At 37.2% G+C, this 17,581-nt stretch overlaps 1 protein-coding gene across 5 annotated transcripts in view; it reads right to left on the bottom strand.

Annotated features, from left to right (window-relative positions):
* CFAP47 (cilia and flagella associated protein 47) overlaps positions 1-15,571 on the bottom strand; it is a 274,906-nt gene extending 259,335 nt beyond the window's left edge. For all 5 annotated transcript variants that reach the window (XR_012578854.1, XM_026791865.2, XM_074534560.1 and 2 more), the window contains exons 1-12: positions 15,410-15,571; positions 12,693-12,844; positions 10,536-10,651; positions 8,368-8,506; positions 6,972-7,200; positions 6,251-6,405; positions 5,383-5,516; positions 4,568-4,803; positions 3,702-3,894; positions 1,466-1,679; positions 939-1,091; positions 93-282 (exon numbers count right to left, since the gene is read on the bottom strand). Coding sequence is in view for 4 of the 5 variants with exons in the window: in XM_026791865.2 (XP_026647666.2) it covers positions 93-282; positions 939-1,091; positions 1,466-1,679; positions 3,702-3,894; positions 4,568-4,803; positions 5,383-5,516; positions 6,251-6,405; positions 6,972-7,200; positions 8,368-8,506; positions 10,536-10,651; positions 12,693-12,844; positions 15,410-15,571 (2,073 nt within the window). In the remaining variant the exon portion in view is untranslated. The remainder of the gene's footprint in view (positions 1-92; positions 283-938; positions 1,092-1,465; positions 1,680-3,701; positions 3,895-4,567; positions 4,804-5,382; positions 5,517-6,250; positions 6,406-6,971; positions 7,201-8,367; positions 8,507-10,535; positions 10,652-12,692; positions 12,845-15,409) is intronic.
* Between the last annotated feature and the right edge of the window lie 2,010 nt (positions 15,572-17,581).

The following is a 17,581-nucleotide window of genomic DNA, read 5'->3' as shown; positions in this document are numbered from 1 at the left end:
CAAGACACTTCCTCAGAGCAGGATCAAAATTCTTATGATTTCTTATATGGAAAGCACCTTATGCTCACATACTACTCAAGCATTTAACTTACTCCTTTGTTTGTAGATTTAGAAACAATTTCTGCCAGTTTTCGACTAGTTAACATGCAATTATCATCTGAAGGAAGTGTTTCAGGCTGTGGCTTCTCCATGGGAAAATCTGTGACTGAGATGTCTGGTGACTTAAGACCTTCAGCTGGTTTAATGCCTAAGCTCACAGGATTGTTATAAAAATAAAAATGCCTACAGGGAAGGAAAAAACAGAATCTAGAAGTCTGAGCATTCCATCATCTACACATTAAATTATTTAATATTTTTAAACAAAACAATTAATATTTTAAGTAGGAATATTTCATTACTTAAAAAACCCTCAAGCACAGAAAATACCTTGAAAATACTTCTATTATTTTTGATTTTACTGTACAATAAGTCTAGAGGACCAGTCAGATTAAAGGATTCCATCTGCTTCAGTGCACACAATATATAATAATTCACATATTGAATCTGTCACTTGGAGTGAGCTACAAATGCTAGTTGAAAATACATATTTATTATATAAAGGGAGTCCAAAACAATCAATGTTATGTTTTTTTCCTGTTAACCATAACCAAGCATTCCCAAAACTTGACACTTTAATTTACGTTCACTTTAAGCTTAATTTCAAGTGCTTTGCCTCTATCCCTGCATTTCACCCAGGAAGTGATCTCTATGTGTCTAAATACTTGAAAAAACAGGTCTTGAATGAATTATAAATGAAAGTCCCAAGATCATAAGCATATTGGCATAGGACAAATTTAGGCATATGATCAGTGCCATCAAGTTAATTCTGCACATATATTCACATATTTTGTGTATGAATGAGCCTAAAGTATTTATTTACCCTTTAACCCAAGTCTTACCTGGCAGCCTCCCTCTCTAAACGACGCTGTCTCAAATGGGAAATGAAGCGTAGATAGTGTTTCTTATTTTCTTCTTTTAACAGTCGTTCAGAGTCAGTAAGAGCAAATTCTGGGTCTACATAATTATATCTCTCAGTCTTTGTGAAAATAGTCCTAAATATTTCAAGAGAATTGTAGTTTCATTACACATGCATAACGATACTGGGTCTTGCTAGAATGAAAACATAATTGATTTTGATATATATATTTCATTTCAAACATTCTTTTTATCCCAGCTGATTATTAATATTTGACTTTGTAAAGGCAACCATAAAAATGAAATATTGCAAGTGTAATAGCTACATTTATAGCTTCACATAAGAAAACTCAATAAATTTATGAGCAAGAGACTCAATAATGCAATGAATTTTAAAGTACTTTCAGCCTGAAAAAAACCCAGTGAACTGTCAAATGAGTAACCAATCTTGATCTGCTATATGATACATATAAATGTGTGGGTTTAAATATTAGATTCACATAATTTTTACCTGTACTTTTTATTCCAATCACTAGGCCTGAGGCTGGCTGCACGGTCATTGGGAAAGGCTATAAGTGCGCCATCCTCACGATTCCTGTTTTTGCGGTGAGTATGGATTTGTGTTCGGATTGATTTAAGGATTGCCACAGGTGCTGTTTCACTGAGCTGTCGTCTGCCACGAACTACAAACTGTCCAGTTTCATTGGAAATCAGGGGTGTTAGGCCTTAAAATTCAAATAAAACAAACTTGAACTATTATTTTCTAAACAAAATTCAAAGTCTTGGAAAATATATCTAATTTACAATGGTCTACCCAGCAGCACAACAGTCACCCATCCCATAGTATTTTTCTCAGACAAGAGGAAAGAAGCCATTCACATCATGGCAAGAGCCAACTGCTTCCCTTGGCCTGGATGACAGAAACAAAAACCAGAGCTCAAACCAGCTGTGTCCTGCTGTGATGCTATGTCTTGCACAGACACAACATCAGACACTCAGAGCTGCCTGTCACAACACCAATCACAGTGTCCCAAAGCTTGTCTTAAGGGCTGTAAACAGAGGCATGAATTTTGACAAAACCTCCCAAGCTACAACTACTAAAAAGACAGCTCAGATTTCTTTCTATCTAGTTTTAAAAAAGCACATATACATGAACATTAAAGAGAAAACTATGGCAGAAATGAGGTCAAACTTCAACTGCCCTTTCCTCCCTCACCTGCAAAAAAAAAATTATCATGAAACATATATTTTTTTAATCCACTTTAGCCTTACTTTAATCCACCAACAAAAAATCAAAAACTACTTTCCATCTTCTAATTCATAGGAGTTATTAAAACTTTCACTGGCCAGAAAGGCACAGTGTGCAAGAAGATTCATTCCTGTCTCACTGGCCAGAAAGGCACAGTGTGCAAGAAGATTCATTCCTGTCTCTCCCCTGCCTTCACCTGAATACAGAGACACAACTACACATACTCATTCACAGACACTGGGAGAAGGTAACAGGAAGATATAGACCCATCTAGAAAAGGATTTTAAAAAAAAATCATTTTTTCTCCACACTTCAATGAAGCCGAAAAGCAAAATGTAGATACCTTTAGTAAGTTTTTATAAACCGGCAAATGGGACCAGAACAAGACATTAATAGAGCAAATGGTAGATAAGAGCATGTAGAAAGCCTGAAAAACTTGAATACTACATTAAATCTTTGATCCAAAAAAACCCACTTATTCTAATAGGGTTTCTGAAGCAGGAAAACTAAAGGAGCTCTGGATTTCAAAATTAAAAAAAAATTGCCAAACTTCAGTTTCTCATCAAACCATGGTAGACAGCCATGGATTGGAAATACCTTCCTGAAAGTAGCAGGAATGCCCACTGGTTTATTCCAGTAGTTGTAGGCAGAACAACATTTTACCATGATTTCCAGTAACTTCATTTTTTACTTCCCCACAATGGAAAAAATGTTTCTCCTTAGGGACTACATCTCAAGTTGGCAGCAGCTAAAGAGAATTCAAGTTCCTCTCCTGATCTACACACAGCCACCACATGCACCAGTGCACAGGTTGGGAGATTGCACTGGTGCTGCAGAGGCTGCAGCACATTTGATGTTAGAAAAAAATAATGTTTGCCAGGAGAGGTTTATAATCCAGTGACAGCTTAGTCAAATCTATTGCAAAGTGCAATAGATTTTTGTATTGTTTTCTAGAAAACATTTGGGACACAAAGAACAAATCAAGGACTAATTATTGGATATCCTGAAAGACTCTTCATGCTGGCACAGGCTTCACTGGATGGGAAGAATCAGTGGACACAGGAGCTATAGCAGGCTGTATGAACTGGCAAGTTCATCTGGCAGCAGTAACTTTGAATCAATGAAGAATACTCTGTCATTTTTCCTAGTATTTCCTGTGCTTTACATATCTCTCCATTCACTCCTGAAACATCTTAACACTGTGGCGTGCCATTGCTTGCAAAAACTGAACCTTATAAATGTCAGGTAATCATGTGATGAAAACTTATGCTTTAATAGTTCAATTTTTCATAGAATTATGGAAGGGTCTACCATTATTTTAGCTTTTGTTTTGCAGTCTTATTGGACCTATGTCATAAAACTGAGTGTTCCCTCCAGTCCCAATGAGATATTACTTTTCACAAGCAAACTAAAAATAATTTAAAAATCACTTTTAAAAGGCTACAAATGTGCTTTTAAAACATTTTATCACTTGTCACTTACATTTTTAGCATCTTACCAGGATTAATTGTGAATGCAATGCTTGTTCGTTTAGATTTGCACACAGCATGTAAGGTCAAATATATTTGATGAAAAGGTTTTGTCTTCAAAACATCTACTTTTTTTTTATCTACTCCTGTACCAATGATATCAATAATTTGCTTCATCTCAAATTTTCCTATTTGATGTGGAGAAAATGAAATCATCACTTCCTGGAAAAGAAAACTCATTATGAGACATATGAAACAATAAAGAGTGAAGTTTTGTGTAATTCTCTATATGATTGAGTCTCTGAGTCACTTCTCTCCACACTTACCTCTAAGGCAGGTATTCAAAACAGGGCTTGCAGAATATGCCAAGAGGCACATTAAAATTAGCAATATAAGGAAACATAAAAATGTGACACATAAAACACAACAAAGTCTCATTTTTTCACTTCTGAGAGAAATCTTGTGTCCTGACTTACTGGTTGGGGAAATTGTAAATGTTTACATATTTGACTTACTGTTTGCCAAGTTTCTTCCATTAAAAAAAAATCTTTCTTGAGTATTTGTGATTTACTGAAACAAATTAAAAGTATTCTTCAAAAATATTTGCATATAAATCAACCTTCTCAAATCAGTAAAAGAAAAAATTACAGATAGAAAAAACTCTGTAAAGTTGCCTTAGTACTCCAAACTTTTTTCCTAAATTAAAACAATATTTGTTGCTTCCTGGAGTAGGGAAAGAAAATTAGGGGACTATAAAAACAATGTATTTATGGCTGATATTAAAAGCTATTGCTACTGAAATGAAATTCCTCTGGTTTACTTGCAAGAAATTCCACTGCTAACCACTGTAAAATAATCTGCACAGTTACACAGCCAAAGAGAAAAAGGGAGTTACCTTTTCAGATTTTGTTTCAATATTTCCTCTAGCAGGAGAAACACTGAAGTGAGCAGTCTTGCGGAATCTGAACGTTACTGGAAGGAACTCGGATTCATTTTTCATTGTGCATGCAACTTGTGTTTTTTCACCCAAATAACAGTCCTCAAAATTAATTTCTGTTCCTGGCTTAAAAGTTAATATCACAGGAAAGCCAGAACCCATCAAAGCTAAGTCCACATAGCGAGAATCACTGCCTGCATTAGACAAACACAAAAACAAGCAAACAAACAAAATCCCTCTCACATCCATATCTCACTAACAGGAAAGTCATCCTGTAGTTGTACAGTCACAAAAACAAAATAATGCTACAAAGCAGCATGTTTTATAATGCAGTTTTTATAAACCTAACACAGAGATTTTTACTTCTAATAGCTGTTAGATAATGCATTCCCTCAGTAAGAAAGTTGAGGATGAACAAACATGGACTTGAAAATGCACAAAACTGATATTACAAAAATGTTAGTGACTTGCAAATGACTGGGAGCATTTTATTTCCTTCAAATATTTGCATTTATAATTATTATAATTTATAGTAAAGTGATAGGTGTTTATTAACGACACACATAAATCTTTCCTCTCTACTCACTATTCAAAGAGTTTTTAGTGCTGAAGCATTCAAGATCCATTTATTTGTGTTGATATAAACAAACAAAACAAGTTTACCATAAAACTATTAAGACAACCAAGATTCTTTTTTTAAGCTTAAAAAGTCAAGATACAGTTTTATCATCCTCATGTACATTTCTGATGGTGACTATCCATTTCTAACATACTTGTGGTTGCTGTGGCACCACCACTGAGGTTCTGCAGAGAGCCACCTCTCTTCCCAGCAGTTTCAAATCTCAGAAACACGACATAATCTTGAACTGGTGATGCATCATTCACTTCAAAGTCTCTTTCAAATTTCCTGGAAGAGCCACAATCTCAAATTAAAAGATGGTAAAAAAAAATAAACCTCCAAACCCAACCCACAAAAAAATCAAGCCATATTTTTGAACTTCCAGACTGTCTTCTTTGTTGTGAGTAACAGCTTGAACAAATTATCTTTATGCTTCCTTTCAGAAAATGCAAATAACATTTAAGCTCATCAATATTTGTGTGCTTATTATGTTGGTAATTTGATAGCTTTTCCAGTCTTCAACAGTTTTCTAAACTAATATCACATGCATAATAATTACCTGTATTGAATTTAAATAGGGGAAAATGGCAAGAGAGCATTTGCTTTTTCTTCCCTCGTCTAAAAGCAAATGTTTCTTTATGTTTAGTTTTGACTTTTGCTTTGGGTTTGATTTTTTTATGAGATGACAGCTCTCCGAAATGTTTCACTCTCTTGATCCTTAATATGCAGCAAAATCAAATAAAATTCTTATTCTCATAAAACCATCTTAACCAATTCTTGGTCCAAATATACCCTTAGGGTATTATAAAACATAAAAACATAGAAATGCTTCAGGCTTTGCTTTCTTATTTGCAGAATCACAACAAGAAACTTCTTTTAACACACATAAATACATAAGAAGCTACTCAGAAATAATCTGCAGACATATTAATTCAAAATTTTCTCTAACACAGTTCTTGCAGAACAGTGTAGACCAACCAGCTTGTGTATGTGTGTGCATTTAATTGGTATCACTCACTCACTTTGGACTAAAGCAGACTGTAATCAAAGATTTTTCATAAGGCTCCAAGGTTCCTTGATTGGGAGCACACAAGATCAAGGTGGAAACATCTACATCTTTAGTTTTCAGGCTTAAGTCATACAAAACAGCATCTGTACTCCCCTGAAGATCTGTCCCCTAAAAAAAAATCAAAATATTGAATAGTTCAGCTTGTTCTGCTTTCCTTTTTGCGTTTGTTTTTATTCCTACACATACATTTTCACATATAACAAATAGAAAGACATAACACAGGAAATGGCAATCACATAGTTACACAGCACATGGCTGTAACTAAATGTAACTAAATTAACCAATTTTTAAATCAATTTCATGTCAATGTCTTGAATTTTCTTTTTTAAATATGATTCTTAGATTATTTCACCATCTGAGAAAAACAAGTGAAATCACAGATTATTAGTATCTTAGAACTCAAATTTTATTTTGATAACTCCTAGTAAATAATAACTAAAAACTTCAGTTCTAGGGTTAAATTGAAATAAAAAACGTGTTGGAACTAAAAACTTCAGTTCTAGGGTTAAATTGAAATAAAAAACGTGTTGGTTGGACAGATGTTCAGAAAGCCTATTGACCAGGAAATAGTATAACACAGCAAACAATCTAGAAGATGCATGTTGAGAAATAAAAAATGCAAAAGCAGAAATGAAAACATGTTTTCAACTAAAATAAAAAAACCAGTTTCTTACCATCTCCCCTCCAATGGCATTGTCTTCCAGTACTGCTACCCAATCCATACACTCAGGACTTTCATTGTATAAATATATTTGTTCTGTCTTTGAAGTCCCAAAGTAAAGAGGTCCAAAGTTAATGCACTTCAGTACTTTTCCACAATTCACTCCAAGAACTTTAAGAACTTGTTCAACCACAACACCTCTGACCCATACTTCAGTGCAGCCACGACTTTCCAACTCCACTCTGCCAGCAAGAGCAGCAAGCAGCAAGAGGTAATGTAGAGAAGAGTTAGAAATAATCAGTTTGCTTAGTTTGTTTTGTATTACAATCTGTGCCAAAAAGAAAAAAATGACCCAATCCATTTCCATAGATAAACTAAGTGGGAGAGCAGGGCCAGTGAGCATGTCCTTGACAATGCCCTAACAAGAATATCACCAATCAGGAAAAATCACACATTACATGATGGAGTTTTGGGCTTTATTTGGTTTTGACTTTTTTTAAATGTTTGAAATGACAGAAGTAACAACTACAAAGAATCAGGAGGTGTCCACAGACAACATACACTTCTCTTATCCCTCAGAGTCTTTGTATCTAAATTCCAATTTTAGCATATAATACCTAATTTTCTTGTAGGGAACAGGAGCTAGAAGTTCATCTGAATAAGCAGGAAATAACTGCAGTTATTCTTGACTGGAAGCTTGATCTTGATGAATCCAAAAATCACCAAAACAAAACATCCAATAAATCAACCACTCCCTATTCCCACACTGCCCAGAGAGGTTGTGGACTCCTCACCCCTGGAAGTGTTCAGGGACAGACGGGATGGGGCTCTGAGCAACGTGGTCTGGAGGAAAGTCCCTGCCCATGGCAGAGGGGTTGGAAATACAAGATTTTAAAGTCTCTTCCAAGCCAAACCATGCTGGGATTCTAGGATTCTAGAAGATATGCATTTAAAAGTAATCTACTCCAGTGGTGCAAATACATTCCCTCCAGTGAAAATAAGATACTCCAAATAACACCAGAGTGTATCTGAGATTCCTAAAACACACAGAGTTAAAAGAAAACATGCAGTTACAGAAGGAAAGAAAATTAAGGATCACAGGACGTGCAGAAAGGTAAAAGATACAAAAGCTCCTAGTTATTTTTATTTTGAGAAATGTGCAAACATCCCAGATCATTACAAATTATGAAAAAAATTTTATTAACGCAGCCAGATATACAATTTATGCATCATCACTTTTCTGTGGAGATACTGTAACAATCAAATTAATTTAATAAAACTAAATACTAAAGAGAGCAACTGACACTTAGGAACTTAATTTTTTAGATAAACATTCACAGTAAAGATTAGAATTAGTAACAGACAAAAACAGAATTTACAGAGCTGTATTTCTTCAGTCATACACTCACTTCATCATTTCTTTGATGACTCCAGGTACATCTGTGCAGACATCCACTCGAATTTTCCTTGTAGACTTTGGCTTTACAACTCCTCTGAGAGGTTTTATGTTAAGCAGAACCACCCCATCATATGATATTTTAAATATACCTAAAAAAGCCCAGAGCAATCAACAGAATGCTATAAAATATAAAGCTGTAGATTTACACACTTCTATTACACACTTAAAATTACAAAACACTTAATGCAAATGTTCACGTTTCCTTTGAAAACAGGAAACATAGACTTAATCTTTTTACAAGGTGTTTCTAAGCAAGAGTAGATCAAAATTTTCAGAATTTCTTTAATTATTACACCCACATGTCCAATTCCATTTTTTTAAGCTGTGATTGTAACTGGAAAGGTACTAACATTCCAAAGAAAAGTGACTATATCATGAAATAGCTGTAAATAACATGTGCAAGTTACACAAAGCTCTAAGAAGCTACAGGTGCCAAAAAGTTAAGTGCATACTGCAGGGTAACAACAGTTCCTATTATTTGGTCCACACCCAAGACAAGTTACTGCAGAAGAGAACAGTAAATATTTCTAGGCTATATATTATCTGACATTATATCATATAAAAATAAATTGTTTCAAATGTACGAAAAGTTCACTCTTTGATTTAATATAAAAGATAATCTCTGATATGAGATCAGAAGCAGGACCAAAGGACTCCTTCAGTGCATGGAAAGAAAGGTGAAATGCAATCCTTGAGTCTCAGGCCAGCACAGAGCACCTCCTGCTCAGAGTTTATGTGCTGTCTGTTACTGTGACCTGCTGTGTTATCATTTACAGAGCCTGCAGAAACACAGATTCAACTGCTCTTCCCTTGTCTGTCCCCAAGACATCCTTTACCAACCATCACCTTCTTTCTAATTTTCATTCAATCCTATAAAACTCCATCATGCAGCCTGCATGTACCATGAAACAGAGTTTACAACTAGAAACAGTTCCCTACACAATATGAAAAAAAAAAATTATCATACAACTTAGTTGTAGGTGTGTATATATATATATATATGCATGCACACTGTAGGTTATCTCATTTTCTTTACCTTATCATAATTGCTCAAAGCATTCAGTTAGCATATATGAAAAAGACCTGATTATATAAACAACATACTTCATCTTTAAGTTGAACTGGCTAGGAAAAACACCCACAATAATTTCTCCTTTACTTAATGGAAAAAAAATAAATAAAAGATTTGCTTCTGAAAAGATTCTTCTTCATCTAGACAGAAATTTGCTTTTTTTTTATTTTGCCTTTTTTTTCTTTTAATATTGCAACTCTGTGTTTCTGTAATCATGTATTTTCTCTTGGTACAATATTTCATATGAAAACCTAGGGGAGAAATTTTCCCACAACTTTGGCCTAAAGCAAAGAAAAAGATAGTCTTTAATGTAACAAGCAGCTGTACAAATGAGGAACAAAAATAATTAATTGCCTTAAATTTTTTGTTTGAAACTCAGCAACAAGTTGCAACCCTGCCTCTGGAGAAAGGTATCTGCAACTCTCTCCAGTGCAAAAGGCAGCCAAACAGTTTATTTGGATTATATAAGCATTCTTAAACTTCTTTGTCCATGTTTCTTACTCTCCTTGGAATAGCTGCTGACAGAAATTTAAGGATGTGCCTGTTGTAAAGCTGCAGGATTTCAAAAGCTGTGGCAGAAAGATAAAAGGCCTCTCATTATCTTCTAGCAACAAATACAATTCAATTCCCATCACAGAGGATTTCAGCTCAGAAAGTTCAGGGACTTGCAGTTGTTTATTCAAGAGACAGGTCTGGGGATCACAGCAGCACAAAGCAAGAGCAGATGTGATTTGCTGCTGTCTATGCTGGGCACACTAAGGCAATGAGCAACTATTACTTTTACATCTTCCAAATGGGACTCAAAAGTAGAGAACTCATAAAATTTTCAAAGTTCTAAAGTATTTTTTTCTTTCCTAAATGGATATATAGTACTGGCTACATAAACAGTGAGCCATGTACAACACCTGCAGCTACAATACCCATAATCTGCATAATCCAAAATCCCAGTTAATTGCTACTTGGTCACTGAAGTATTGACTTGCATAAAATTACTTTTTTCAGTAAAGTAAAATATTTCTATGGTTCAATGCATACTAAATATTTACCTGCAATTGTTCCACGGTTAGAAATACTAATCTGTTTAGTAACTAGTTTACTGTTTGCAATCATTTCACCAAAATTAACCTCTGACTGTATTTCCAGATCACAGTATGGAATCAATCTGCAGAGAAAGGACAAAATATTATTTCCCAAAACTTGAAAATATCTTTGCATTTTAAAAGAAATTTGATTAAGCACTCCAGTGGAAGAGAGTTCTCTTTTTGTACTAGTTCTAGTTCTCCTATCAAGGTTTTGGCAACTCACTTCAGCTCTACAGGGAAGATCTAAGAGAGAAGTACTTATCTATCAGCCTGTTTAATGACTCAGTATTCTAACTTTAAAACAATATAGCTATAAATGATTCGTCAAAATTGAATGCACACATTTCTATTTCATCTTAAATACTTCATTACAGTATTTTAAGTAAAACTATCCTGAGTTAGTTGCATCACAAGACCAAATAATTCACCACAATTCATTATGAGCTGCCTGAACTAAAAGCAGAGAAGTAATTCCAGTTTACAGTTTTGTGTTTGATACATACTTTATGTGACTCCAACAACAGACAGAAGTTGGCAATGACACAAGCCATGAGCTACTTCTATTATTAATTTAGGAACCTCAGCCAGTGAGGTTCTTAAACAAATGACATCACTGTACTGGGTACTTTTTAGCCATAATGGAAAGATCATGCCTCAGGAAACTTGTATTTTAAACACTCCAGTTTGTAATACAATGACACCTGTGATCTCATCATAAACTGTGTTTCAAATCAATTGGAATTTTACATCAGCACATCTATCTCCTCTTAGCCACAAATAGGAACCTGCAGGAACAATTCCATCTCCTGATCTGTGTCCCATACAGTACAGAAGAAATAAGAGAGAAGAAAAATCAATATAATAGGTCAAGCCATGTAGACCCTGCCCAAACATTCTACTGCATAAAGGGAAGGGGAGGGGGAGGGAAGGTCAGAGAAAAAAATTAATCAAGAAATGCCACCATAGAATTTGCTTTCAGGAGTTTCAATACACTTTTTAATTTTCTTTTTCAATTAACTGTAATGTAAAATTCTTGAAAGACGTGATGCTAGACCAGCAGGATGTGGCAAAAATATAGCAAAAAATTATAGGAATTAGCTATCAAAGCTAGAGTACAATCAAAACAATTGTAAAAATTTTACTTTCCAAATATCCAGACATTCTTACAAGAAGCTTTATTGGAAGAATGAAACAGAAGCATTTCTCCTTTCAAGATACAAGTGTCTCCTTTCCCAAGGTGGACAGAAATAAGGATATATTCTAAAAACAATGAGATTTTCTAATAGACCTGCAAAAAGGAGGTAGTCAAGTTAAAAGGTTTGGGGTTACTGTTTTAATACAGTGTGAGGTTTATATGTTTGCTTTGGTTTGCTGGTTGGGGTTTTTCCATGAAGCTGGAATTTACTGCTTTTGCATGACACAAAATACATTTGGAAAATACTGATTAAAAAAAATCATAAAGTAAACTTGTTTTTCCAAACACATAAAAAATTAATTATAAAAGCCTGTCAATGTTTCCCCTGAAAAAGACACTTAAACATGAAGATGTGAAATGTTTTAACTTATTGCAAGTCCTTTCCAGAAAGGAGTCACCAGTAGCATTATCATCCTAAGTGGCTTTACCTGCACAATACTAGTCTGATAAAAATTTTCAAAAATCCTTGAACAAGTGACATTGCTCTAAAACATGCCCTGTATTTTTAGAATTAGGCAAGATTCGTTTCCCTATAATCCAGATTTGCAACTGTTATGGACAATTACTGTAAAGTCTTCTATATCGGTGATTCAGTGTGCACAGAAAACATTAAGAGTAGTTGTTGGCATGTCTAATAATACAGGGCTCAAAATTATCAACATTATCATAACAAAGTTAGAAGAAGGCAAAACTAAAAATCCAGACTCTCTATGATTTTACAGGGATATCACCCCAATGAATTTCCTATTCTTGGACTGCTCTAAAAAAAAAAAAAGAAAAATCTTACTTTTCTAAGAAAATTAACTGTTTGTTTTCTATGCAATTGACAGACTAATTAGAAAGCCATAACTGACACGCAGAAGAAACTTTTCACAACGTTAAACTGCAAATATTAACAGCAGCTCATAATCTTTTAAATATCATACCCAAGCACAGGGATATGAACTATGTCATCATCTATTAAAAGAGTCAGTTTATCCTGATGATTTTCTGCACACTTGGGAGTATATTCCACAACAGCTTTAACTTGAAGTCCAGATGCAAGGAGTTTTTCTGGATTTTCCACAATCAATTTAAACTGCAATTAAAAAAAAAAAGTGTTTTTAATTGTTACACATTTCTAGATAAAGAAGGATATGCATGTAGTTTATTTTCAGAAGAACACAAAGATTGATTTAAAACTTACCATGAACTTATATGCAGGATTTTATAATTTCACCTCCCTATTTATTGTTCAGACTTTTTACAGGAAAAGAGAAAGACAGAATCAATTAGCCAAATTCTCTAGTCCTTCCAAGAGGGCAGCAAAGAAACCTTCTGAAGCAACACAAAATTAAATCAGTTATTACTCAGTGAAGAATATTTTTAGTGCCTGAGAAAATAGTAAGGTTTAAGTCTCAGTTCAAAGCAGCAACAAAAGAGGAGAAGGTAAGGGTTTCCTTTAGGTCTGATCAACATCAACAGAAAATCTCACTGCTCATTGAAAATCTGCTTGAACAGCCCAAGGCACCTCCAGTGCTGGGAGTCAAATGAAAGAGAAAAAATCCAGAAGGATGGAAAGCACTCTTTCCTCTCTCAAAAAAATTATACTGGGCTTGTTGTCAGCAAGCATCTGTTTAAATAAAACACCTCCCACATCTTTCCTTGAGCAGAAGAAACAAGTAACCCACTAGCACACAGAGGGAAATCCAGCATTTCCCACATTCTTAGGAAAGCCTCAAAGTAAATCTAGAGCTTCTCTGGTGGCTCAGTCTACTTAAAATTCACATTACCCCATGCACAGCGGGCTTCTGTCGAGTTTAAATATGTTTTATTTTTGAAAGACAGTTTTCCCAGTATTCTCTAAGTTTCCTGTTCTAGTTTATGTTTTAAATATGCAAACATAATTTACTACTTGCTGTTTCTGTTGCCCGAGCATCTCCTTCTATTCCTTTAGAATCCTCATAGCAGTATAAATACTCAGCTAAAGGAGATTTATGTCATGCACATCATGATTATGGGCTTGATATAGAAAGAGTAGCCATGTATTAATTCTGAGGTGTGTAGAATCTCTGTTCTCTACAAAGACTTAAACATCCAAACATACTCATTTTATACAAGGCAAAATTAGTATTTGGTAGTAGGAACATTCAATGAAGCCTATGGAAAACTGCTTGTAAGCTTTATTCCTTGGAAGGCTTGTGAGCTTTATTTCTTGGCATGCACTATGACAGCTGAAGAAAGGTTATTTTGCAGTGCATGCACTCTGTGCATGGAATGCACCAGAATGGATTTCAGAGGAGTCCTACACTTCAGATCCCTGTAATCACAGACAGCAACACGAGCTCTGGGAATGAGAAGGGGCAACACAACAGACCTTTCTGGAGCTGAGGGTGGGAAGTGGAATCTTGTCCCCTAGCTGTCATCTTGGTAAATCTTATGTACAGTGCCATAAAAATACACAGCAAAAGGCAAGAGTTAATCAGAGGGAAACACCACAAAACTGTGATTCAGTATCCTTTTCTCTTTACTAAACCTGACTCTGTCTTTCTGCTTCTGGAGCACATGAAGAATTGCTAAGGCTGATGAAAAGTAACAAAACAGAACAAGCACTGCCCCACCAAATCAAGCACTCTCAACAGTTTCCAGCTCATTCTTATTAAACTGTAGTCTTCAGCTACAGTTTAACAAGAATCAAGCTGCCACTCTTGCCCTCAGAAAGAAAGGCTCACTACTCAGATAGGGAAATTACCCAAGGTATTTCAATTGTCTGAAAATCAGATTGATGACTGTCCTGAATAATTCATAGTTCAAGCTGCTGTGAACAAAAGGCAACATCAGCTTCTGTTCAACCCCTGATGCCAATTCAACCCAATCTTTTTATCTGATTTTTGGCATAATTTACAAACAATAAACCAATAACCACAGCAGGCTTTTGCTGGAGCCACATGGGTTACAAGGGCTCAACTGGTTAGAATTGTAGAGATGAATTTGCCTTTTAAAGGCCTGGACACGCAATGACTTTTCCAGAATTTATCAGATGTTATTAATAGCAATCATACTATCTTGAGAAAAGATTGCAAATATTCTCTTTTCTGAGAAAGCTTAAACCTCCTCTTTTCTGAGAAAGCTTAAACCTCCTCTTTTCTGAGAAAGCTCTCAGCAAGCAAGCACCCCAAGGGGACTATTCCAGTCAAAAAAAAACCTCAAAAGTATACAACTTAGAAATGAATCAAGAGAGCTGTCACTTCCCAGATTTGGTGTTCACATCACAGCAAAGTGACCAATTTTAACAGAATGTTCCTGAAATTACGAGGAACTCGTGGGCTTCTTGCAGTATGAATTCTGGAGAGCACAAAGCCAGATTTGGGACTTGATCACAGAATCACTCGGGCTGGAAAGGACTTCCAGCATCATCAAGTCCAACTGTTAATGGCTGATGTAGTAAGGAAAGCCTATTCATTTGTAGTGAAACTACGGATTGAAGAAAGAAGGAAGCTCTCTCTAAACTGCTCACAGCCTCAGTAGAACAGAAAACCATGAAGCTCAGAGTTCTCTTCGTTCTGCCCCCGCTGTTCCCGCAGGCTGGAGCGGTGCGAGGCCGCTGCTCGCAGAGGGGCGGCCGCGGGCACGCTCCGCCGCCTCCCTCGCGGCCGGCCCTCACCTGGGGCTCCTGTGGCGGCAGCAGCCGCAGGTGGCAGGCGCCCGCCCGCAGGTTCTGCACGGTGAGCGCGGCGCGGTAGGAGCTCCCCGGAACCGCGTCGGTGAAGCGCAGCACGCCCGGGGCGACGCGCACCCCGCACACGTCCCGCCATCGCTCCGCCATGGCCTGCCCGGCCGCCCGCTTAGCAACGGCCGCCTAGCAACGGACGCGGAAAAACAACCAATGGCAGCAGGAGGGCTCGGGTTAACTCGGCTGGGTTCGGCTCTGTTCGGCCGGGCAAGGATGGACTCGGCTCGGCTCATCTCGGCTTTGTCCGGCTGGGTTCGGATCTGTCCGGCTGGGTTCGGCTCGGTCCGGCCGGGCAGGGATGGGCTCCGTTCGGCTCACCTCGCGTCGGTCCGGCTGGGTTCGGCTCGGTCCGGCTGGGCAGGGATGGGCTCGTTTCGGCTCATCTCGGCTCGGTCTGGCTGGGCTCGGCCCGGCCCGGCTCGGCTCTGTCCAACTCCTCTCGGCTCGACTCGGCCCGGCCCGGCTGGGCTCGGTGACACAGGAGCGTGTTCAGGTGGAGTCTCAGTGTCCCCAGACCGGAGGACTTCTTGCCCTCCCTGAGCAGCAGTTCCAGTGCTCTGGCACTTTCAACATAAAGTTCTCCATCATGTTGAGGTGGAACTTCTTTTGTGTTTGTTATGGCCGTTGCTCCTCGTTCTGTCGCTGTGTAGCACTGAATAGTCTGTGACCGCCCTCTTGGCACCCTCTTTGAGATATTTGTGTGCATAAATGAGATCTGCTCTAAGTCTTCTCCTCTCCAGACTGACCAGGCCCAGCTCCTGCCATCTCTCCTCATAAGAGATGCTCCAGATCCCTCATGATCTTTGTGGCCTCCACTGGGCCCTCTCCAAGAGCTCCTTGTCTTTCCTGCTCTGAGGAGCCCAGATCTGGACACTACCAGATGTGTCACCAGGGCCAAGTAGAGGAGGATGCCCTCCCTCCATGTGCTGGCCACACTCCTCCCAGCACAGCCCAGGATGGGATTTACCACTAGGGAGATACCTGATGTGAAAAACACCAATCACTTGGGTTAAAAAAAAAAAAATTAAAGTTTAATAGTAATAAAATGGTTATAAAAATAGTAATAACAATTAGAATAATAATAATATGGACAATTTGCATTAGGACAATATGAGACAATAGAAACAAAGAGTTACGGACTTCAAGTACCTTTTTCTGGGAAGCATAAGCTGGGAAAAGGACACATGTTAACAGAGGATTAACCCTTAAAAACAATAATCTGTTGCATATTCATACACCTCATACATGATGCATAAATTCCATTCAAATACAGGATTCTGTCTGGTCATCCTCAACTTCTGAACCCTAACAGTGCCTTCGAGGCAGGAAGAAGTTCATTTCTTCTGATAAGAGGGCAATAAATTCTTTTTCTCTGAAAGATTTAGGTGTCCTGTGGCTGCTATTTTGCTGCAAGTCCTTTCTTTAAAAACAGTATCCAACATAGCATAGTTTTTTATTTTAATCTTATGTTATAACCTAAAACTATATTTACCACACTACTTAAGAGAATTAACACAGCATTACTTTCTAACATAACACATATCATATTCATTTTAATATTTGCAAAAAGCCAATCACGCATTTTTCACACCTGAGCAATGCCCGCCTTGGGGCTCAGGCTGGGGGCTGTCCAGCTCATCCCCTCTGTCACTCCAGGTATTCCCTGCCATGGGTGCCACCCCAACAGCACCCTGGGACAGTGACGGGTGATATGGACAGGGGTGCCCTGGGTTCCTTAAAGTAAAGATGGAGTGCACTGAAATAAAAACAGCCTGGTCACTCTTCTGGGCCTCCATGCGAATCACAGACAGGGCCTACACAGAACTACAGCAGGCACTGTGAAAAATGTATATTTTATGATTAGCTTTTGCAAATATTAAAATGAATATTATATGTGTTGTGTTAGAAAGTAACGCTGTATTAATTTTCTCAAGTAGTGTGTTAGATATAGTTTTAGGGTATAACAAAATTTTAAAATAGAAACTATGCTATGTAGGATACTTTTTTTTCTAGAGAAAGGACTCGCAGTGAGATAGCAGCCACAGGACACCTAAATCTTTCAGAGAAAGAGAATTTATTGCTTCTTTATCAGGGGAAACGAAC

Source organism: Zonotrichia albicollis, chromosome 2 (assembly GCF_047830755.1).
Source record: "Zonotrichia albicollis isolate bZonAlb1 chromosome 2, bZonAlb1.hap1, whole genome shotgun sequence".
Classification (NCBI taxonomy): Eukaryota; Metazoa; Chordata; class Aves; order Passeriformes; family Passerellidae; genus Zonotrichia; species Zonotrichia albicollis.
Note: the sequence above shows the minus strand (reverse complement) of the source record. Positions and strands in the feature narration are given on the sequence as shown.